The sequence below is a fragment of the Myotis davidii genome, unplaced genomic scaffold (genome assembly GCF_000327345.1).
Source record: "Myotis davidii unplaced genomic scaffold, ASM32734v1 scaffold161, whole genome shotgun sequence".
NCBI lineage: Eukaryota > Metazoa > Chordata > Mammalia > Chiroptera > Vespertilionidae > Myotis > Myotis davidii.
In genome coordinates, this window is record NW_006291567.1 from 435,224 (window position 1) to 458,272 (window position 23,049).

The window sequence follows — 23,049 nt, forward strand, 5'->3', positions numbered from 1 at the left end:
CTGGCAAGGGAGTCCAGTTGGTTAGTGTTGTCCCAATACACCAAACATGTCAAACTCGTGGCCCACAGGCCACATGTGGCCCACAACGAATATTTTTGCAACTCAGCCAATATAACGGTATGTAAGAAACGTTTTAATAAAAATTTCATACTTATTTTTTACAATATCCTGTTATACCTAACTAGAGGCCCAGTGAACAGAAATTTGTGCCCTGGCGGTGGGGGGGGGGGTATCCCTCAGCCCCACTTGTGCCCTCTCACAGTCTGGGCCCCCTCGGGAGATAATGACCTGCTGGCTTAGGCCCGCTTCCGGGTGACAGAGGACAGGCCCAATCCCTAGGTGCCTGCCCCGCAGCCCCGGGTCAGGCTCAGAGCAGGGCCGATTGGGGAGTTGGGGCGCCGCCCCCTGTCATGCACAGAGCAGGGCGGATCAGGGGGTTGGGGTGCTGCCCCCTGTCACCCACAGAGCAGGGCGTCTCTGGGGGTTGGGGAGCTCCTCCCTGTCACCCACAGAGCAGGGCGTCTCTGGGGGTTGGGGAGCTCCTCCCTGTCACCCACAGAGCAGGGCGTCTCTGGGGGTTGGGGAGCTCCTCCCTGTCACCCACAGAGCAGGGCGTCTCTGGGGGTTGGGGAGCTCCTCCCTGTCACCCACAGAGCAGGGCGTCTCTGGGGGTTGGGGAGCTCCTCCCTGTCACCCACAGAGCAGGGCGTCTCTGGGGGTTGGGGAGCTCCTCCCTGTCACCCACAGAGCAGGGCGTCTCTGGGGGTTGGGGAGCTCCTCCCTGTCACCCACAGAGCAGGGCGTCTCTGGGGGTTGGGGAGCTCCTCCCTGTCACCCACAGAGCAGGGCGTCTCTGGGGGTTGGGGAGCTCCTCCCTGTCACCCACAGAGCAGGGCGTCTCTGGGGGTTGGGGAGCTCCTCCCTGTCACCCACAGAGCAGGGCGTCTCTGGGGGTTGGGGAGCTCCTCCCTGTCACCCACAGAGCAGGGCGTCTCTGGGGGTTGGGGAGCTCCTCCCTGTCACCCACAGAGCAGGGCCTATCTGGGGGGTGGGGTGCTCCCCCCGTCATGCACAGAGCAGGGCCAATCAGGGGGTTGGGGCGCAGCCCCCTGTCACCCACAGAGCAGGGCGTATCTGGGGTTTGGGGAGCTCCTCCCTGTCACCCACAGAGCAGGGCCTATCTGGGGGTCGGGGCGCTGCCCCTGACACACTCAGGGCAGGGCCGATCAGGGGATTGGGGTAGGGGTTGGGGAGCTCGCCCCTGTCAGGCATGGACCAGGGCCGATCAGGGGATTGGGGTGCCGCCCCCTGTCATGCACAGAGCAGGGCGGATCAGGGGGTTGGGGTGCTGCCCCCTGTCACCCACAGAGCAGAGCCTATCTGGGGGTTGTGGCACTGCCCCCTGTCATGTTGCTCCAGGGCCTGGGAGGCGTCGTGGCTCCGCTTGACGCCGGTGCTGGGAGGCCTCGCGGCTCCGCTGATCCCCGGGCAGTGAGGCGTTGCTGCTTGATGGCTTCAGGGCTGTTTGGCTTCACTCCACCACTTGGAGCTTGCGTATGCAAATTAACCGACATCTTTGTTGGCGGTTAATTTGCATATCACCCTGATTAGCCCATGGGAAGCATAGTGGAGGTACGGTTAATTACCCTTTTTGTCTTTTATTAGATAGGATTAATAATGAACTAACATTCGCTAATGACTGATCACTATATTCGTGTTGCATCCATTTCCCTTAAAAGCGCGCCTTTACGTGCCTTATGCGCCTTACACGCCTTACACAGGCGCACCACTTCTCTCCACTAATATCAGCAGCGAATATTTTAGCAGCCGATGGCCACCCCATTAGTCTTGGACTAAGGAAATATTTCGCTTTCAAAGAACAAGAAAAATAGGGTTTTTTGCATTACGCTTATTAATTTGTGCAGTTATTCAGTGTCTGGTAAGTTAATGTTCAAGAAAAAATATTAATTTTATTAAAACGTTCTACTATTTTATGTTATCGATTACTCATTTGTTTCAGCCCTTTGGATTCAGCATGTCTCTATAGAAATAAACCCACATTTCTATGAAAATTGAAGCTTTTGTTTTTTTGTGACCCACATACACTCAAACTTGTTTATTTGGCCTGTGTTAGCCTTTGAGTTTGACATGCTTGCAGTACACCAAGGTTGTGGGTTTGATCCTTGGTCGGGCACACAAGAAGCAACCAATGAATGTATAAATAAATGGAGCAACAAGTTGATGTCTGTCTGTCTGTCTCCCTCTCTCCCTTCTCTCTCTAAAACCAATAAATACAAATTTTTTTTAAAAAGAAAGTATGTAGGTCCTGGAGTCAGGTTCTTGTATTGGAACCTGGCTTCTCCACTTCTGAAGGTGTAACCTAAGACAAGTTAATTAACCTCTCTGTGCTTCCCTTTCTGCACCTATAAGATCGTGATAGCAATCCAAGTGCACTGGTCCATAGTAACTGCTCTGTTGTCACCTCCTGTTATGACAGTAATCCAAGCAGTGCCCTGGTGACAGTAATCCAAGCAGTGCCCTGGTCCATAGTAACTGCTCTGTTGTCATCTCCTGTTATGACAGTAATCCAAGCAGTGCCCTGGTGACAGTAATCCAAGCAGTACACTGGTCCATAATTTACTTAGTTTAGATTTCAAAATCACTATAACATCCTGCTGACTTTTATCCTTAACCAAGATCTTGATGGAGGATAATCTGAGAAGTGTCAAAAATTGCCAAGAGAGCCTCTTCATTTCTAGATGGTGGTTCTCTATGTACTTTGTCCTCTTTACCTGTATGTTTTCTTTCCTCTCAACCCTTAAAACCACCATGCACACATAATGATATAAAAAAAGTTGATGCCTGCCTGGGGAAAGTTAGAAAGCACCAGGTTTCTTTTTCCCCCCCTCAGGGGTAAGCGCAAACTCAGCACCTCCTATTATGACAGTAATCCAAGCAGTGCCCTGGTGACAGTAATCCAAGCAGTGCCCTGGTCCATAGTAACTGCTCTGTTGTCATGTCCTATTATGATGAAACAGAGCAGGAGCATCATAGTAAAGACTTGCTGTTAGGGATTTGAAAGTGAGCCTCAGATGTCCACCAGGAGGCAACCTGAAATCATGTATGTCCACGGAAAACCCAGCTTCCTGTTCGAAAAGCCTCGCGGTAAGTTGGCCAGTTTAAATGTTCTTGGCCCTTTTCTCTCCATTTTTTTCTTTCTTCTTTTTAAAGAACATTTTCAGTAGTTCTTGTGCTCTACCTTAGATATTGGGCAGGCCCATTAACACCTGGAGGGTGGCGTGGGCACCACACAGAGGTGCGTATCCCCCTTGGGAGGGCACAAGCATCTGTCCAGGGCTCTTTGACTTCTCTTTGTGGTTTTTCACGCAGAACATATTCAACTAGTCAAACTCTTGCTGTAGAGACGAGAGCCTGAACATATTTAGAGAAAAGAGAAACGTGGGTTTATCTCACTGCTCCCCTTCCACCGACTACATGCCTACCTTTGACTGACTGTATGTGTATCTTGGGGCAACTGCGGGGAACGGGACAGTGGCCTGAGCTGGGTGACCCAGAGATGCAGAAGCCACCTTGGTTCAGTAACCTCTCTGTCCCCATGGAAAAAGAGAGGAGAACACAACAACCAAACAGAATGAAATTAGGCTTCCTCTGTCTGGGGGGCACAGAGTATCTCAGGGTCTGGGGACTTGTGGGGTCTTGAAGGTAGGGGGGAGGGGGAGAAGGGGCGGTTTTAGTTGGTAGGTGTGTGGGAGAAAGGGGCAGTGCTGAGGTCAAGCTGGGAAGAGTGTTTGGGCTTTGATTGTGGGGTCCAGCAGTGAAGAGCTGAGAAGTTAGGCCTTGAAATTATTTTATTTGGGAGGGGGCTTGAAATTATGCCATCCATGTTGTTGGTAGCATCGATTAAGTTGATTGAAACCAAACATGGAGAGTGACATTAGTTCAGGGTTGATTTTTTTAGTGCTTATCTCTTAATAAGAACTGATTTGCCCTGTCTGTGATCCAGCAGCAATAGCAGATGCTAGAGGGGAATCGTGACAATCTAGTGTTTGTCTCATCTATCCCTGTCCTTATTCATATTCCTACTTTGTAGCCCAGACCCCTCAGTCCTTCCTGGACAGTACAGGAACCTTCCAGAAAGGGGTGGGGCACAGGTTTCCATGGCAACTGGCACAATGAAGCCAGCTTGTGATGTCACTATAGAGGAGGTTTCAGGGACTAGGAAGCTGATGGTTGGGCTAACACTGAAGCCTATTGCTTCTAAATGTTGTACTGGAACATTAGATAAATAATATTCATGAATGACCAACAGTGACCTAGTGCTGTAAATTATTTCCCATACTATAAGAACGGTTCGATTCCCAGTCAGGGCACATGCCTGAGTTTCGGGCTCCATCCCCAGTAGGAGGTGTGTAGGAGGCAGCCGATTAATGACTCTCTCTCATCATTGATGTTTCTCTCTCTCTCTCCTTCTCATTTCCTCTCTGAAATCAATAAAAATGTATTTTAAATACAAATACAAATAAAATACTGAGATTGACATCAGAGCAAATTTCTCAGAACCAAAATCAAACTTGAGCATGTGGCCCTGGCCAGTGTGCTCAGTGGTTAGAGAGTAGGCCCAAGCACCAAAGGATCTCAGGTTTGATTCCTGGTTAAGGGCACATACCTAGTTTTCAGGTTCAATGCCAAGCCCTGGTCAGGGTGGGTGTGGGAGGCAACCAGTTGATGTGTCTCTCTCCCCGCCACTCCCTCCCTCCACTCTCTCTAAAAATCATGTTTTCTTTCTTGCAGGCGTGGAGGGGTTCTTAAGATGTGATGAGAGACAAAGACTAGCCAAGGAACGACGCGAAGAAAGAGAAAAATCTATGGGTAAGTTGTGCACTTTGGCAGTTTAGGACCAAGGAAGTGGAGATATGGCTGTATCTTTCCTCAAGAGCCTTAAAATTCTGTGACTGAATTGGAAGAAAGGTAGGACAGTTGTTAGATGAACGTGGAGAATTGGGGGCGAACCCATGCTGTGATTGGTGTGTTCACAATTATGTTATTCTCCAAACAGTTCCTTTACTCGTCTAGCACACATTGAGCGTACGCTGTGTTCCAGGCCCTGTGCTTGGGGCTGTGGGTAGCATGAGGAATGAGAACCTGAGGAGCACTTGCCCACCCTCGCCTCTCGGGTGTCCACTGTATGCCCTCACTTAGGTTCTCTCTCTCTGGGGCTTCGAGAAAGCCCAATCAAGACATTATCTGTGTTAAGATGGGGAACCTGGTTGAGAAAGGCTGCCTTACCTCTTGCAGGTTGTAGATGGGTAAGTAGGGCATGTCCCCATGGGGTGCTCTGAGATAGATAGAAAGTGATCCCCTACCCCCCGAATTGAGACAAATGAGGAGCTTTCAAGTTCTCTCTTGACTGCCTCCTACTGGTTAGCTCAGGCATTGTTCCCTCCAGGGAACCCTTCCCTGACTGGGCCAGGTAGAGTTAAGGCCCCTTTATTAATTGTGTTGTGAAGGCCAAGCTCATTCATGTGTTTACCCCCTTGGCTAGCTCGGTGAGTGGTGTACACATAGTTAACGTGTTTTGAATTTTGAATGAATGTACCGTTACAACTCTCATTTCTCAGCCCGTGTATGGCTTACACAGGCTGGCAAGACTGACTCGAGGATGACACTGATAGTCGTAGCTGCCACGTGTAGGGTAACATACTGTATCTTTTTCATGCATTGTCTCGTTCCATCTTCACAGCACCGTGATGTTGCAAACGTGACTGTCCTCATGTCACAGAGGAGGAAACCAAAGCAGAGATGGTATGGTTAGCATGCCCAGGGCCACCCAGCTAGTGGCAGAGCTGCCAGAACCCCTCATCTCAGTCACTGTGGCCTGAGCTCCCACTAGGCTCTTTATTTGGTCTCTCTTGCTTCCGCATGGTTGGTCTTAATGCAAAGGGTGTGGAGTGCGCTACTAATGCCACCTCTCTTTGTTTTTCTTTCCCCAGCTGTGCGAGGGCAACAGTTCCTGGAGAAGCAGAAGAGAGCCGAACTCCAATATGAAAAGCAGATGGAAGAACGATGGCGCAAGCTAGAGGAACAACGGCGCAGGGAGGACGAGAAGAGGGCTGCAGTAGAACAGAAGAGGAGGCAGAAGCTCCGGGAGGATGGGGTAAAGTTCTGGGACCCGCAACTCATCTGAGCAGCTCACACAGGGCTTGGTGCTCAGGGCACCAGGGCGTCCTGCCCAGTACAAGCGTGATCTCCTAAGCTCTCTGCTGGGTGGCTCACCGTATTGTCTTTCAGCAGCATCATACTGGAAGTCCAGTAATGCACTAGACCAGTGGTCAGCAAATTCATTAGTCAACAGAGCTAAATATCAACAGTACAACAATTGAAATTTCTTTTGAGTGCCAAATTTTTTAACTTAAACTATATAGGTAGGTACATTGTGATTAACTTCATTAGGGTACTCCTAAGGCTTTAGGAAGAGCCACACTCAAGGGGCCAAAGAGCCGCATGTGGCTCGTAAGCCGCAATTTGCCAACCACGGCACTAGACTAAGAACAAAATGACTTACCCATTCAACTCAGCTGTTCATTTGCTGTGTGACCTTGGACAAGTCACTTGGCCTCTCTGGGCCTTGAATGGCTTGTCTCTGAAGTGAGTGGTTGAGTTTGGCAGTCTCCAAGGCCTCTTACAGCCTAACCATCTCTGACTCTAGGACTCAGAGGGAACTGTAGATAGGGGCCTAGTGATGTAGACCTGGGGGTTCTGCTGGGGGTCTGAGCCTACAGGCTTGAGGAAGGGCTGTGAGTGTGGAAGAGAACTTGATCCTGTTACTCACCGCTGGAAAAATCAAAATGTCTGCCTTTAAATCCAAAGATGCTAGTATATTTTAATGCAGTTCCTTCCTTTCATCATCCTTTCTAGTTACCTTTTAAAAAAGAAATGGAATCTAATTACCCCTACCAAGTCTTTTATTACTAAACTTTGAAAATATATTTGGAAAGCATTTTTGGGGTTTAGATTTTCTTAACAAGTATATTTTAAGGATGTAGTCATAGCCTTGTATCAGGTGATGATCATCTTTTATTCATAAGGTATAATGACTTATCATTTAGTATGAACAACATAGAGGTTTGTTAATTGCCAACACTGTAGAATACAGAAATTTCCTATAAATTCAGTATTTTTAAAAATATATATTTTTATTGATTTCAGAGAGGAATGGAGAGGGAGAGAGAGATAGAAACATCAGTGATGAGAGAGAATCATTGATGTGCAGCCTCCTGCACGCCCTACACTGGGGATTGAGTCCACAACCTGGGCATGTGCCCTGACCGGGGATCGAATTGTGGTTCATAAGTCGATGTTCAACCACTGAGCCACACTGGCCAGGCAAATTCAGTATTTTTTAAATGTATGAATGGTTTATCATGATATATCTTTACCCTTTCCTCTTTTTTGTAATTTAAAAAACACCAACATATGCACACACACACAATTACATTCATCTTTGCCCAGAAAACACTTGTTTACCTGGCAATTTCTTTGTTCCTCGTAGCAAATGAAGGTCTAAGCCAGAGCCTTAGCCATGGTTCCCTGCTGCTGGCTGCAGCCTGACCACTGTGTGGCTTCATCTGCTCCTGATGTAAACCCCAGCCCTGGCCTCTCATAGCCCTCTAACTCAGTCTTCTTAGCACAAAACAGAGGTGGTCATGGGAATTAAAGGAAGTGACATTTGTGCAAGTGCCCAGCAAAGCACCTAGCACAGGGTAATGCTCAGAAATGTTTGATTCCCGTCAGCGACTTCAGCCTACCTGAAATCAAGCTCTCAGACTCCTCGCTCTTGCAGATGAGGGAATGTCATGCCAGATGGTTGGTCCTGATGCAGCTGAATCTTTAGTGGTTGTGCAGGCGACTAATTTTTTATTTGCTTTGTGTGCTTCCTTTCATCCCTAACATGGTGATGGCAGAGAACAGGGGATGCTGCCTGACCCTTGTCAGCATAAACACAAGCCAAGCTTGCTTCCTTCTCCCCAGACACCGCAGGGCGAGGCCAAGAGCTGGGCTTCCTGTGGTTGTGTAGCAACCTAGCGAGGCAGAGGCAGGGAAGCGGCAGCCTCCCTCTGCCACCTGCTCCAGCCCTTAGGGTGCCGGGCAAGCCTGGAGGAGCTTAGGGACTATCCACACACAGGCTGGCCTGCTAGCCATGTTGGCTTTGGCTCTGCCTGTGCAGAGGCCTGATAGGGATTCGCCTGGGTGATCTTTGGGGAGAATGGGTAAGTCTAGATGGTGGGAGCCCCTCTCCTAAGGAAACCCTCTGCACACGGCCCCATGGGTCCCTGGAGATCTTTGGGAGGGACGCTGCCTCTTGGCACACAGCTGTGGAGATTCTCCTTTTTCTTGCCAGGGGCAGATTTCGGTTCTTTTTGTCCGGCTCTGCCTCTGTCAACCAGGGAGAAGCCTCTGCAGGGCTTCATTCCACTGCAGCCCATTTGGCTTCTCTATCTTATTAGAAAGTCTTTGGGTTTCCCACCAAGTCCTGCCTCTGTGGGTGTGATATTAGGAGCTCATAAAAATCCCATGACTCGCCCTAAGTGGTTTGGCTCAGTGGATAGAGCATCGGCCTGCGGACTGAAGGGTCCCGGGTTTGATTCCGGTCAAGGACATGTACCTTGGTTGCGGGAAGCAGCTGATCGATGTTTCTCTCTCATCAATGTTTCTAACTTCTATCCCTCTCCCTTCCTCTCTGTAAAAAAATCAATAAAATATATTTTTAAAAATATACCATGACTCTCCCCTCTCCCCCCAGCCTTGTCCTGGCTCCATGACCGGTTGCCATGATGTTGCTCTTGGTGACTTTTCTTTTTAAAAAAAAAAATGTATTTATTGATTTCAGAGAAGGAAGAGGTAGAGAGAGATAGAAACATCAATGATGAGAGAGAATCATTGATCGGCTGCCTCCTGTATGCCCCTGCTGGGGATCAAGCCCGCAACCCGGGCATGTGCCCTTGGCCACAATCGAACCTGGGACTCTTCAGTCCACAGGCTGATGCTCTATCCACTGAGCAACACTAGCTAGGGCTCTTGGTGAGTTTTCACATCTGTATGGGTGAGCCCCAGACTCAGCCAGGGGGCCTCTGTCTGCCAGTAGAGAAGTGAGCACCACAGACAGCCTGGCGTCAGGAGGACTGGAGGCTGGCCAGGCCTGTCCTGGGGAACGGGCTGTCCAGTGTCCACTGGAGGCTGCCTTTTCCTCAAGGCAGGTTCCTCCAACCCTCTCATGCTCCAAGGATGGAGCTTCTGGAGCAAGTTCTTGTCACCTCCCTGGGGTAGGGCTGACAACACACAGTGGTCACCCATTTTCCACTTGGGAGGGATGGCTTCCTGGTCAGAGGCCCTGGAAAATGGAGCCTGGCAAAGCCAAGACCATGTTCCTCATGCTAAGAAAGGCCTCTCTCAAAGAGTACCTTCATCTTTGTAAGGTATTTTGACACATCACAACTTATCATTGTGATATTGATTAATACCTAACAAGACCCACCAGGCTGAGTGTAAGAAAAATACATTTTTGCCTAGCCAGTTTTGCTCAGTGGATAGAGCATCAGACTGCGGACTGAACGGTCCCAGGTTCAATTCCAGTCAAGGGCAGGCTCCTCCCCAGCTTGGGCCCTGGTTGGGGCACATGCAGGAGGCAACCAATCACTGTGCTTCTTTCACACTGATATTTCTCTCTGTCTTTCCCTCTCTCTTCCACTCTCTAAAAATCAATGGAAAAATAGCCTTGGGTGAGTATTTAAAAAAAGAAAAGAAAGACACATTTCTGAACTCAACCTAAACATAACTTCACTAAGCCAAGGGCTGCCCATTGGCTGCTGTGGACCCATGGTGACTGAATGGCCTTTCTGGTTAGAGGTAGACATCTGTAGAGAGAAAAACCCTCTATGGAGCTCTGCTGGAAACCATTTGGGAGCTTGTCCACCTGTCATCTCTAGATCACAAGTAGTAAGAGCACTGGAAAAGGCACTGCCAGCCCTCCTCTCCTGCCACAGCTGGCTGTCTGGGTATCAGTGCCCAGGCCGTGCCCTGCTTGAGTCCTTTTATACTGCTAGGCCAGCTCAGCAGGTCACCTTCATCATGATTCACCTTTGAGTTCATCCAAGGCAGATCTAGAGCCAGAGCTCAAGGGGTCAACGATGAGGTCTCCTTACTCTTTCCTTCTACTAAGCCCCACCCAATAGAGGACATTCTAGGGACAAGAATCTGCCTTGTCCTTTCCCCATCCTCCATCGATCATCAGGAGAACCAGAGCTTGGCAGGAGTCGAGGTATGCGGTATGCAGCTCTAATATTAATACTGTTCTTCTGTTGTGATGGAACTTTCTTAAATGCTCTCTCATGCTCAGCCTGTCCTCTGACCAGTGCTTCTGGAAGTGTAGCCCCAGGACCAGCAGCACTGACATTGCCTGGGACTGACTTATCAGAAATGCAAATCCTCAGCAGATTCCACCCAGAGTTGCTTTGGTGGGACCCAGCCATGGTATTCTAACAAGCATGCAGGGGACTCTGGGGGAGGGACCCACTCTGGTTGGAGAACCACTGCTCAAACTGGCCTGTTGATAATCTCCTCTTTAAATTCAGATTCAGTTAGCATTGGCTGAGGATTTCCTATGCTAGTTATTATCTTGTAGACTTGAGTGGTCTGTCGATATAGATAATATCCCCATTTTATAGATGAGGAAACTGATGTCCAAGGATGTTAAAACAATGAACTCAAGGTGACAGGGCTAAAAAGTAGCAGGCAGAGGTGGAATTGGAATCCATATCTCCTGACTCCAAATCTAGGATTCTTTCCATTCCATTCCATGATGGAACAGAAAGATACATACTGAGTAATACTGACCTATGTAAACTAACCTTTAAGAAAAGTGAAGTGCACCAGTTTGGTTTTTTTGTTTTTGTTTTTGTTGTTTGAGTCATCCCATTCTGACAACTTTGGCTTCTATAAATCCCCTTACCATAGAGCTTGGTTACTACCTATTTTTCATCATCTCTCCAAAAGTGGGTGACACAAAGTGATTGTGTCATCTTTCAGGGATAGCTTCATTTTCATAAGCCTACAAACAGTTCAAAGGAATGAATCTCTAATGGTGGAATTTGGAGCCCCTCAGTGGATTGAGGGTAGATGGAGAGGTATTTTTTTCTAAAGGTAACTGAACAGTCAATGAGTAGGTCTGGCTTTGGGTGATCATTCCCTTCTAATTATGCCCCTAGATAGCTGCTTGGTGGTAAGGTGGGCCTGAAGTGTTAGTGTTCTTTCTTCTCATTGGCCTATTAGATGTGAGGCTACCTTGTGAGGTCCTGGCATGTAGGAAATCTCCCATTACCCACTAAATACTAAATTTACTCTGTGTTACAAGGTTTCAGCACTTAAGTTAGGTCATTGATTAAATATGTTAAATCCATGCAATGAAATACTATTCAGCCCCAGTCTTGAGCAATCATACCTCAAGCATCAAATAGTCAAGATGTTAAGATCCTCAATGCCCCCAGCTTTTCTCAGACAGACCCTGGGGGTTGGCTGTCACAATTTCATGGACCACCCCCCCCCCAAGGTCATGAGGACAGGACTCTGCCAGAAAATGCACACTCATGATTGTGGAATCTCAGCCAAAAAGTAGAGCAAATTCAAATCTGAGATTTACAGGAGGAAAAAACTCGCCTTTCAGCTCTCAGGTCCCTGGAGAGGCTGTCTCTTAGCAAAGTGTTATTCAGAGAGCAATTCTGCAGAGGAGGCCAAGATGTGGCAAATGCTCACCTTATCCCTCTGGTGTAGACCAAGGATGGGTCCAGGCACTTCTTTTCTGTGTTTCTAGTGAGTAAAATAAGGGAGCCTTTCCCAATCCTTAAGTCACGGTTGCTCAGTTGGTGCTACCCTAAATTAATTTGGCTTGCTTACTTAAGCCAGGAGAAAAGAGGATCTTTTTGTTTGGAGTCAGGCTAAGATTAGCCCAGTTCCTGGAGCACCCCAGGGTGGGTTTTATGAGGGCCAAAGGGTGTCAGCATAACTGTTTACCTTGCTTCGGCCTTCTCCATGTGGAGGCAGGGAGAAGAGTTGGTATTTGCAGCATCACTGGGGCAGTGAGGAGTATAGAATTGGAACTCCAGTGCCAAGGAAATACTTGCCAGCAGTCAGGCCCAACCTCATGAAAGTGACAATTGGGTTAATAGAGGAGAGTGCTTTTGATAAATTCTCTGTTAGAAGGCTGGATGCTTTTCTTTTCTGGCTAAAAACTGTTGAATTCTCTCTCCCCTTTTCCCATCCAACTCTGAGAAGGCACAGATGCTTTATTTTGTGGCTAGAAGCTCCCCTACACTTGTCTCTCTTTATTTTGAAATATGTAGCATTATCCCCAGAAAACTATAGAGCAGAAAAGTGTTATAATTTAGAAAACAGTTGATCCCCCTTTAAGAAATTCTAAGATGAAAACAGGGCTTTGCAAAATAAACCTCACAGTCATGTAGCACCCTAAAAAAGTTAGGCTTAAGGCTATAAAATTCAAATTATATTTTAATTGAAATGTTCTCAAATCAGATTGCTTTATGCATTTCAACTAGAGAGCATTTGGTTGGGTCTAGAGCAGCCGTGGGCAAACTACGGCCCGCGGGCCGGATCTGGCCCGTTTGAAATGAATAAAACTAAAAAAAGAAAAGACCGTACCCTTTTATGTAATGATGTTTACTTTGAATTTATATTAGTTCACACAAACACTCCATCCATGCTTTTGTTCTGGCCCTCCGGTCCAGTTTAAGAACCCATTGTGGCCCTCGAGTCAAAAAGTTTGCCCACCCCTGGTCTAGAGCATAGTAGGTGGGACAAAACAGGCTTGAGACAGGCCTCAAGAAGTTAATGCATGTCTAGCATTATTCTTAAACAAATCAAGCCCTAGCCGGTTTGGCTCAGTGGATGGAGCATCCGCCTGCGGACTGAAGGGTCCCAGGTTTGATTCCGGTCAAGAGCATGTACCTTGGTTGCGGGCACATCCCCAGTGGGAGGTATGCAGGAAGCAGCTGGTCGATGTTTCTCTCTCATTGATGTTTCTTACTCCCTATCCCTCTCCCTTCCTCTCTGTAAAAAATCAATAAAGTATATTTTTAAAAAACAAAAACAAAAAAACAAATCAAGGCCTGGCTGCACAGCCTGTCCCAGGGATGAGGTGTTGGGTCTGGGATCACACCAGCCGCATTGTTTACTCTCCACCCACCAAGAAGGCACTGTGCAGCAGAGAGCACTTGTGTCTGGGTTTTGGATGCTGAGCACAGAACCCCATTTGGTGACTCATCCCAGCATTGAGGCTGGTGTTAATTTTGCTCTCCCTTATGCAACCTGGGCAGGAGCGGCTGGAGGCTATGCTGCGCCGGTCCCTGGAGCGCTCAAGGCAGCTGGAGCTGAAGAAGAGGTGCTCATGGGGAGGAGCTTCAGCAACTCCAGCAGCCTGGGGAGGAGCCCTGCCAGCAGCCTGGGGAGGAGCCTCACCAGCAGCCTGGGGAGGAACCTTGCCAGCAGCCTTGGGAGGACCTTCCCCGACAGTCATCGCCGGGGTTGGAGGACAAGAAGGTGAGTTTAGGGCTGTCCCTGCTTTGCAGGGCCCCAGGGCAGGTGGGAGATTGTGGGCACAGCCTGCAGGGGGCTGGGGGATGCTTGGTACCAATCTGCAGATACCTTTTCCAGATGTGATGTTTCAAACTGCCAAATTTCCTATGTATGTGTTTCTCGTGAAGGGGATCTGCATTCTTTTGCTAGCAGGCAGCAGTTGGTACAATAACTGGGCTATGAGGTAAAGCAAAAGAAAAGCAAAGAACGTGAATGCAGAGCCTGCTTAACTGGATCCACCCGGCAAGCATTGAGACAGTCTGATTTCTGGGAACGTCAGTGGCAGTAGGTTAAGTCACTGCTGCAGCGCAACCCACAAAGGCTGAGCAGCAGTTAGCCTCCAAAAAGCGGGAGAGGGGTTTCCTCTCCTCATTATTAATTCTTAATGCTCTTTCTATTTTGTTTCAAGATGACTTATTTCATTATCCAGTTCATAATCATTTTAAAGGTTCAGATCTTTAATTTACTTTATGGATTGTTACTAGTCTGGATGGCTTTCCCCCTTCAGTGTCTTATTTCTTGTCATCCTATTCCACAGGATAGGATGTGTGGAATAGCTCTTCCTGAAAGCAGATGGGTTTCCATTTATATTACAGTTTCTTGTCTTTGCTGAATTGTGCATTTAACCTCTTATCAGTGAATATACTTTGTTTTTCTGTTTATGAGAAGTCAGCCCACTTCAGTTACTTTTTCTAGTTTCCTAAGTAGGAACTAAGTCAAGCAGAAAGTGGGACTTTTCCTTTATCTCTCTTTGCTCTGATTTTTTGCTGTGTAGGTGAATCAGAAAATACTCCACCCCCTCCTCTAGGTTTAGCGGCCAGCACCCCTCCTCCGGATCCAGAGACCCCTGCTGCCTCCGAGTCCACCAATGGTATATCCGAGCATCACCATGCCATGGCATTTTGTGATGACTGTACTGATCATCATCCTCCATCACCATGTGTGTCTGAAGCACTTTTACAATTGATTTCTTAGTCTTACCCCTTAGAATATTTTTTCTAGTGATGTGAATGACATGCTCATATTTCTATGTTTCTGTCATCGCAGAGCTGTACATGCCTTACATCCTCCTGCCCTGGAGACATGTCATCATCCTTAGCTCACTAACTTCTGCTTTGAAAATCTTGTCAGTGTTTGACATTTGTGCGTTCAGATCTTTCACACTCTCATTAATCATCGCTTTGGGCATTAAGTAGTATTGTGTTTCAGTCACTTCTGCTTAATCACCGAGTTCCTAGTGTTGTTAATGTGATGGATTTCTGGAGAGGTGTTGAGAGGGAGTGGCAGGGAGTTCCTCAGCACTAACACTGGGGATCCAAGCAAGGCAATGATTGGGCTCGGTTCTTGACTTCACCTCTCTGATAGGCTGTCTGCTTTCGATATAGGCTTGGAACTTCCTAGGGTCTAGATCAAGAATAGAATTAGCAAAATTTTGCTCCCATTTAATAATGACTTCAGAAATTCAACCCATCTTTGGCTGGCAAAGAAAAAACAAGGTAAAAGGGACGCACTATTTACTAGCCATGCACAAGGTCAGTTTATAGCAGTAAGTGTAAATATCCTTGCTTTCCAAAATCCCTTTTCTGAAGAATAATCTTTCTTAGTGTTACTGAGCAGCAGAGGTTTTGCTGCATGGGCTGAGGGAACTGTAGTGTGGGCCCTGGCCTTCCCTTGATAAAGAGGGGCAGGTGGACTTGATAACTACCCCCTGGGAATCGCACCCAGGGTCCCGGCCAGGGTGAGGCAAGTGTACTCAACTCGGGCACACAATATCAAGATCAAATAATATTTTAATCAGAATTAATGCTGAACAATTCATGATGAACAAAATATCGAATTCCTAAAGACCATTGTCATGCAGAACCATGTTGGAGCCTGAGGCAAAGGAGGAAATGTGTACCCCTATCTATGTACATGACTTCATGTAACTTCCAATAGTTAATTATTTTTCAGAACATTAAAGTAGTTTCCAAAATACTGAAAAATTGAAAACTCACAGAATTTTAAGATTTAAAACTCCCAGAATTGTAAGTTTTAATATTTTATTTATACCAAAGCAAGAATTTATTGTAATTTGACTTCAGCTTAAGTCAATGAAAAATTTTCTTTTTCGTTTTTCTTTTTCTTTTTCTTTTTCATTTTTCTTTTTCTTTTTCGTTCACCAAAAGACATTTTCCATTGATTTTTAAAGAGAGTGGAAGGGAGGGGGAGAGACAGAGAGAGAAAAACATTGATTCGTTACTTTCTGCATGCACCCCGACCAGGGTTGGGGATTGAGCCTATAACTGAGGTATGTGCCCTTGACCTGAATTGAACCTGTGACCCTTCAGTGCTTAGACTGATGCTCTATCCACTGAGCCAAACCGGCTAGGGCTTTAAAATGTTTTAAGATCATCTCTTAGTCAGAAGAAATATCAAACATGGAATTTCTCTCATTTGAAAACATGAGGAGAGGGGTAGATTTTGAAAATCTTATTGGTGAGTTTGCTTCCTTTCAAGCCAAGAAATATATCTTCCCTGTTGCCTTGGGTTCCGATATGGCTTGGCAGGGCGCCATCCGTACTGCTTCATTTACTGTAATGGGTTCATTTAGAAACTACTCTAAAATTAAGAACACCAAACCTGGGACCATATGTTAACATTCTAACCATAAACTATCATAACATTCGAGAAAAGGCCATTGTGACCCCATCTCTTGATAAGAGGAAGAAATCAACTACTGAAGCTTATTCTGCTTTAACTAGAGCTCCTTGCCTTACAAATGACTTCTCTGTCCAACCTGAGCTGTAGACAGCCTTCAGAAAAAGTCCAGTTCCTGCTCATGCACCCAGTCAGGCCATAGAACATTTTGTGGTGCTGATTTATCTCTGGATCCAGATTGGTGGTGTTTTCGTGTGGTCTGAATATACTGACTAAAAGTCCCTGGACACAAGGAAATAAGTGATTTGCTGGTGGGATTAGCATAGCTTTAGTTGGACAGTTGAGTGAGGTTGGATGAAATCAAAGAGAAGAACAGAGTCGAGAAGTAGAAGAGAAGATCTTGCTTCAGACCGAAGGCTGCTGTGGCCAGGGCATCTGCAGCTGGGCTACATTGGTAGATAGGAGAATGTTAGAAGCAGTGTGCTGTGTCACAGTGGCTTCGAAGGCATGTGGATTAGGACGGGAAGAATGCTGGGGTGTGTGTTTCTCAGTCTACAGTGGTGTATGTACTAATGTCTTTACTGTGTTTCTCTGTAGCATATAAGAAAATTTCCACATCAAGTATGAATTTACCAAAGCAGATGGAGCCTCCTATGAGTAAGCGGCTGTCTTCATCCCACGCAGCAATATCTTATTCTCCAGAGCGAGGCAAGTGAACGTGGAGATCTGATATCCAGTTTTGTTCTTTCTAGTGTGTGTCTTAATGTCAGTCTTTGTGAGAGCCCCTCTTTTGTCCTAAAAAAAATTTTTAAATATTTTTATTTACTTCAGAGAAGAAGGAAGTGGGAGGGAGGAAGGGAGGGAGAGGGGGGGGAACATCACTAATGAGAGAGAATCATTGATCTGCTGCCTCCTGCACACCTCACACTGGGGATTGAGCCCGCAATCCAGGCCTGTGCCCTGACCAGGAATCAAACCTTGACCTCTTGGTTCATGGGTCAACACTCAACCACTGAGCCATGCTGGCCAGGGGAGTGAGAGCCCCTCTTATGCCTTCTGCAAACACTGCCATTATCCTAGTCTTGTGGCCTGAATGTGAGGGCCACAATGAGAGTCTGGAAAGTGGCAACACCCTTTGCAGCCAGGTTGTGGTTGTATAGAGATAGAATTACTGCCGTCCTCCCTGCCTTAAAGAGACTGTTCCATCTTCCACAGTGCATGCAGGGGTTATCCTCCCCCAAAATTAATTGGCCAGTGGGCAGATATGACTGTTAAAAAAAGTAACTATCCAGCTATTGGTGTGATGTAGGTGATTAGCCAGAAATGGCAGAATTGATGAGTCATAGGTACGTGCGAGATTCAGACGTGTTACTGCCTGTGCTTTGGGGTCCTGCCCAAACAGTTCAGAATTAATATGGAGCCTTTAAAGGGGAAAATGATGGGGGGCCCTTTTCAGTACTCTGCTTTGAGGTAGGAGATGATATGTATAGGATACGTGCCAGTGTCAGAAACTGAAGGAGATTTAAAGCTACCGGAGTTCCAATGGAGGCTCAGAGAAGTCGATAGAAGTCTGAACTGAGACCTTTCAGAGCATGCAGGTTACGGAAGGTGGGAAGCTGTCCATGCATCGAATGTGTATTGTAAAGCTTCACTAAAGAAGTGTCAGGTGCCAGTGGAGTACTTAACACGTCAAGTCATCACCAAAGGGCCAGCAGAAGGATGTTTGTGACTTTGAAGAAGCCAGTGCATCTTCCTAGTTACTTTTTGATGGCATTGACCTTGCACCTCGAGCACAGTGGCCTGTCCTGTGTGTCAGAGACCCATAAATGTCAGTGTGGCTGCTCTCTAATGTAGTTCATGGGTAAGCACTGGAAACCTGGGATTGATTAAGAGCTGGATGAGAAAACATCTACATGCTTTTAAATCCATAATGCTATTCTATTTGTGTATTTCATATGCTTTCATGAATTCACGTGGCTACCAATTGATGTTAAATTCATATTTGCATTGATTAGTATATAAAGATTGGCAGCTAAATTATCTACTTGCTAATTATGAATTGAACATTTTAATTCCCCAACCATTTACTGGCTACTGGGTACCCAAAGAATACAAAGTACAGTGGAATCTCGGTTCTTGAACTTAATTCGTTTCGGAAGGCTGTTCAAGAAGCTATTTGTTAAAAAACGGAATCATTCTTTCCCGTTAAGAATAATGTAAATACAATTAATCTGTTCCAGACCCCCAAATGATTCCGTTTTAATCTTTCTTATATATAGTACATGTCTAACAAGCTGTTTAATCTATTAATTAAACACCTTTTTTTCTTAAATTTGTTGAACCACCCCCCACTGGCCTTAAATGAATCACTTTTAGCATTTGGTCCAGGGATGTCTCTGAGGGCAGCATGCATCATCTTTGCTTGTTCACATATTGCTGCTTCCAAAATGCTGTCACTGGCTAACTGCTTTTCATTTATCCAAATCAGCAACAGTATTTCTACCTCTTCCATTGCCTGTGCTCATTGCTTTTCATACCCTTAGCAACGTTAGCATTCTTGATGGCCTCTTTATGTTTTAAAATTATGCTAATGTTGGCTTCCCTAGCAACAAAAGCATTTTCTCTTTTGTTTGTTGCCTGAGAGAAGCTTTTTGTCCATGCTGAAGTACCAGGATGAAATGGTTGTCAGATCAAAAAACAGAAGTTTGGTTTGACAACCAAGACATTTTTTCTGTGAACAACTTGGTGAAAAACCAAATTGTTTGAGATAGGAGACATCTGACAAATGAGGTTTGACTGTAATGAAAAAGTTAATCCATTACCTTATAATGCGTTCCAAAACTATCAGAATGATATTTAAGTCCCTGAATTTTGGATTGTGAATATTATTACTTCCATTAAAGCTGATAATCAGATGGCTATTTTTATTTTCGTGCTTATTTAATTTTGCCCTTATTTATATGGAAAAAGTATGAAAGGATGCGTATTTACACATGAACAAAATCAGTGTCTTATGAAATATTTCTTTACAGAGGACCTAAAACAAGTGTTTTGTAGAAGTAATCTTTTTTCCAATGTTAGATCTACTTGGTGAGTAAATGGTTTCTTGAGTCCATATTATAGAGATGGGCTAACTCTCTTAGAGTGAGTGATACAGGTAATACTGTAATGGCATATTGAATGAATTTTGGCACCCCAAGAGAATTAATGCATTCTTTCATACTCTAAATGATACATCATTTGTTTTATTTTACTATGATGAACTCTGAAGCCATCCTGTGCCAGAATTTTTTTTATTTTCCACTTAATCCTACCACCCAAAAGTTAATTTGCATTATGCACTGTGCTGTTTTAAACATTTTGTTTTGTTTTGTTTGAATGCTGCTTTGTACATTTTTTTATTTGATTCCATTCCTCAGCTCCTGGCATGCCAGCTATTTTCCCGGAAAACATAGGCGTTAGGCGTCTGTCGGCGCCCACACAGGCTGCTTTATCCAGGAGCAGAAGTGCAGTCCCATTCACTAAGCAGTTCAGTGGCTCAGGTAAAAGAGGCCAAGCTGGTGACACTAAGGAAAATGCCAGAAATGGTGTTGGTTAGCCTATAAGTTATTTCTGATTTTTTGTATTTTGCTTCGCTTTTACTGGCTTTGGGAAATGTCTGCCCACCAGTGTTTTGCTATTGCTATGTTTCTTTTTTTTAAGTGTCACAAAGGTAAGTAAATAATTTTGTCATTGAAGGCATGTGGATTAGGAAAAAACTCTATTTCATGAGTTAATGGGAGTTAGACTTTTTTCTAAAATATATCTTTATTGATTTCAGAGAGGAAGGGAGAGGGTGAGAGAGATAGAAACATCAATGATGAGAGAGAAACATTAATCCACTGCCTTCTGCATGCCCCCTGTTGGGGATCAAGCCCACAACCTGGGCATGTGGCCTCACTGGTAATCGAACCGTGACCTCCTACTTCTTTTTTTTAAATATATTTTATTGATATTTTACAGAGAGGAAGGGAGAGAGATAGAGAGCTAGAAATATCGATGAGAGAGAAACATCGATCAGCTGCCTCCCGCACATCTCCTACTGGGGATGTGCCCGCAACCCAGGTACATGCCCTTGACCGGAATCGAACCTGGGACCTTTCAGTCCGCAGGCCGACGCTCTATCCACTGAGCCAAACTGGTTTCAGCGACCTCCTACTTCTTAAGTCGATGCTCAACCGCTGAGCCACACCAGCCAGGCTAGACTTATTTTTTTGAGGTTAGACTTTTTAATTTAAAGAGATGGTTTGGCAGAGTAGCCTTTAAACCAGTCTTTGGGGTTTATAAACTCTACCACTTATTGTTTCTTACCACTTTGGATAAGTTAACCTCTCTAAGCCTTAGTTTCCTCATCTATAAAATGGAGTTATTTTAAATTGTCAGGATTAAATGAGATTGGCACAGTAAGAGAGTTTAACACATGTCTAGAGCCTCACTACTCAAGCCCTGGTCCATGGACCTGCAGCATCGGTATCACCTGGGAGCTTGTTAGGAAAACAAACTCCAGGACCCACCAGACCTACATACTATAGTCTGAGAAAGAGTGGGCCATGCCATCAAAGCCCTTCTTTGACCAAAGTGGGTCAAATCATCATGGCAATATTAATCAGGACTGGCATCTTCTGTTTGCCCATGAACCACGCTGTCTACATTAGGGTAGGTCTGGTCTTAGTTTCCAAGATAGTGTAATCAGTGAGATGACATATAAATGGCATATAACTCTCTACCTAGTTCTAGCTGTTTCTGAGCAGTGCTATTTCTGCAAAGATGATATATGAATGGCCAATAAGCACGACATATGCTCAACATAATTAGTCATTAGGGAAATGCTAAGAAAAATCACAATGAGATACTACACATTTTACTAGGATAGTTAAAATTCAAAGCAAAAAAGGAAAAGAAGTATTGGTGAGGATGTGGAGAAATTGTAAGCTTTATGCATAGCTGGTGGGAATGAAAACTGTGTGGCCAAGTTCCTTAAACAGTTAAACACAGAGTTACCATATGGCCCAACAATTCCACTCTTAGGTATGTAGCCAAGGAAATTGAAAACATATGTTCATATCAAAATTTGTACACAAGTGTTCTTAGCAGCATTTTTCATTATAACCTCAAAGTATAAAAAACCCAAACGTTCAGCACCAGATGAATCGATAAATAAAATTGTGATATCTCCATAAAGTGGAATATTATTCACCTATAAAAAGGAATGAATTCCTGATTTTTGCTACATGATGAACCTTGAAAACATGTTCAGTCAAAGAAGCCAGACACAAAATGCCACAATTGTATGTTTCCATTTATGTGAAATGTGCAGAATAGGCAAATCCAAAGAGATAGTAAATTAGTAGTTGATAGGGAATGGGGGAGTGGGGAGGGGAATGAATGCTTTATGGGTATAAGGGTTCCTTTGGGGGTGCTGAAAATGTCCTGGAATTAGACTGTAGTTATGGTTACATAACCTTGTGAATATACTAGAAACACAAAATATTAAAAAGGCAAATTTTTATGATATGTGAATTATGTCTCAAACAAATAAAAAATTCCTGGGAAGCAGGAAGTATTTCAACTTTGGGAAGAGAGATGTGTCACGAGGTCCCCAAGACTCCTCCCAGCGTTAGTGACTCTCTAGGACAGGGGTGGGGAATGTCAGCCTGTGAAATCATTGGTTCTGGCCCTGCCAAGGCATTAGGGGTGAGTTAATGAAATGTTTGACCAAATATAGCAAGCTAATTTTTAAGTTGATAATCCATAGCCCATGAATGATGTTATAACTATCCAAATGGCCCTTGACAGATAAAAGTTCCCCACCCTTGGTCTAGGACAGTGATGGCGAACCTATTGAGCTCAGCGTGTCAGCATTTTGAAAACCCCTAACTTAACTCTGGTGCCGTGTCACATATAGAAATTTTTTGATATCTGCAACCATAGTAAAACAAAGATTTATATTTTTGATATTTATTTTATATATTTAAATGCTATTTAACAAAGAAAAATCAACCAAAAAAATGAGTTCGTGTATCACCTCTGACATGCGTGTCATAGGTTCGCCATCACTGGTCTAGGAGGACTCATTGCTATGACTTACTCTGGGGAAGACTAGGTACGAGCTTCCAGCATCCTCTTCCAGGATAGTGACACAGGTCACGTTCTCCCAGCAATGAGTTGTGACATGTGTGAAATGTTGCCTATCAGGAAAGCACATTAGAAACTCAGTGCCTTGGGTTTTTTTTGGGAGCTGGTCACGTAGGTACCCCCTGGCAGACACATGCCCAGATTCCAGACTCTTAGAAGGAAAGCAGAAGTCATGGTGTTTGTACAAATAGCTTAGGTGCAGTGAACTATGCTTTGCTTAGTGCTGAGAACGCTCCTGGAATCTGAGTTCACAGATGCTGACCAAGGCCCAATGCTGTAAGCAGTTATGCGCAAAGACAGTAGTCAGGCCTACTATGTTAACTCTTTCTACACAAGGAAGTTGATGTTTAGAGAGGTTAAGCAAACTGCCCAACATGATCCAGCTATTAGGTGACTGTTCAGTCTGTCTCGCTGCAAAGCCCAGATTTTGAACTCCTGAACTTAACTGGATTCTTTTTCCCCCTTTTTATTGAATTCATTGGGGCAACACTGGTTAATAAAATTACACAGGTTCTTTTTTAAAAAATATATTTTTATTGATTTCAAAGAAGAACGGGGAGAACGGGGAGAGAG

At 45.2% G+C, this 23,049-nt stretch overlaps 1 protein-coding gene across 5 annotated transcripts in view; it reads left to right on the top strand.

Moving 5' to 3' along the window:
* Nucleotides 1–23,049, top strand: part of MAP7D2 (MAP7 domain containing 2) — a 91,006-nt gene that overhangs the window by 27,427 nt on the left and 40,530 nt on the right. For 2 of the 5 annotated variants that reach the window (XM_015564873.1, XM_015564870.1), the window contains exons 2-7: nt 4,813–4,890; nt 6,012–6,175; nt 13,404–13,626; nt 14,438–14,533; nt 16,900–17,010; nt 19,722–19,844. In XM_015564873.1, coding sequence (XP_015420359.1) covers nt 4,887–4,890; nt 6,012–6,175; nt 13,404–13,626; nt 14,438–14,533; nt 16,900–17,010; nt 19,722–19,844 — 721 coding nt within the window. In that variant the 5' untranslated portion in view covers nt 4,813–4,886. Of the gene's footprint in view, nt 1–4,812; nt 4,891–6,011; nt 6,176–13,403; nt 13,627–14,437; nt 14,603–16,899; nt 17,011–19,721; nt 19,845–23,049 lie in introns of all 5 variants that reach the window. The other 3 variants (XM_015564869.1, XM_015564871.1, XM_015564872.1) reach the window with 3 other exon arrangements.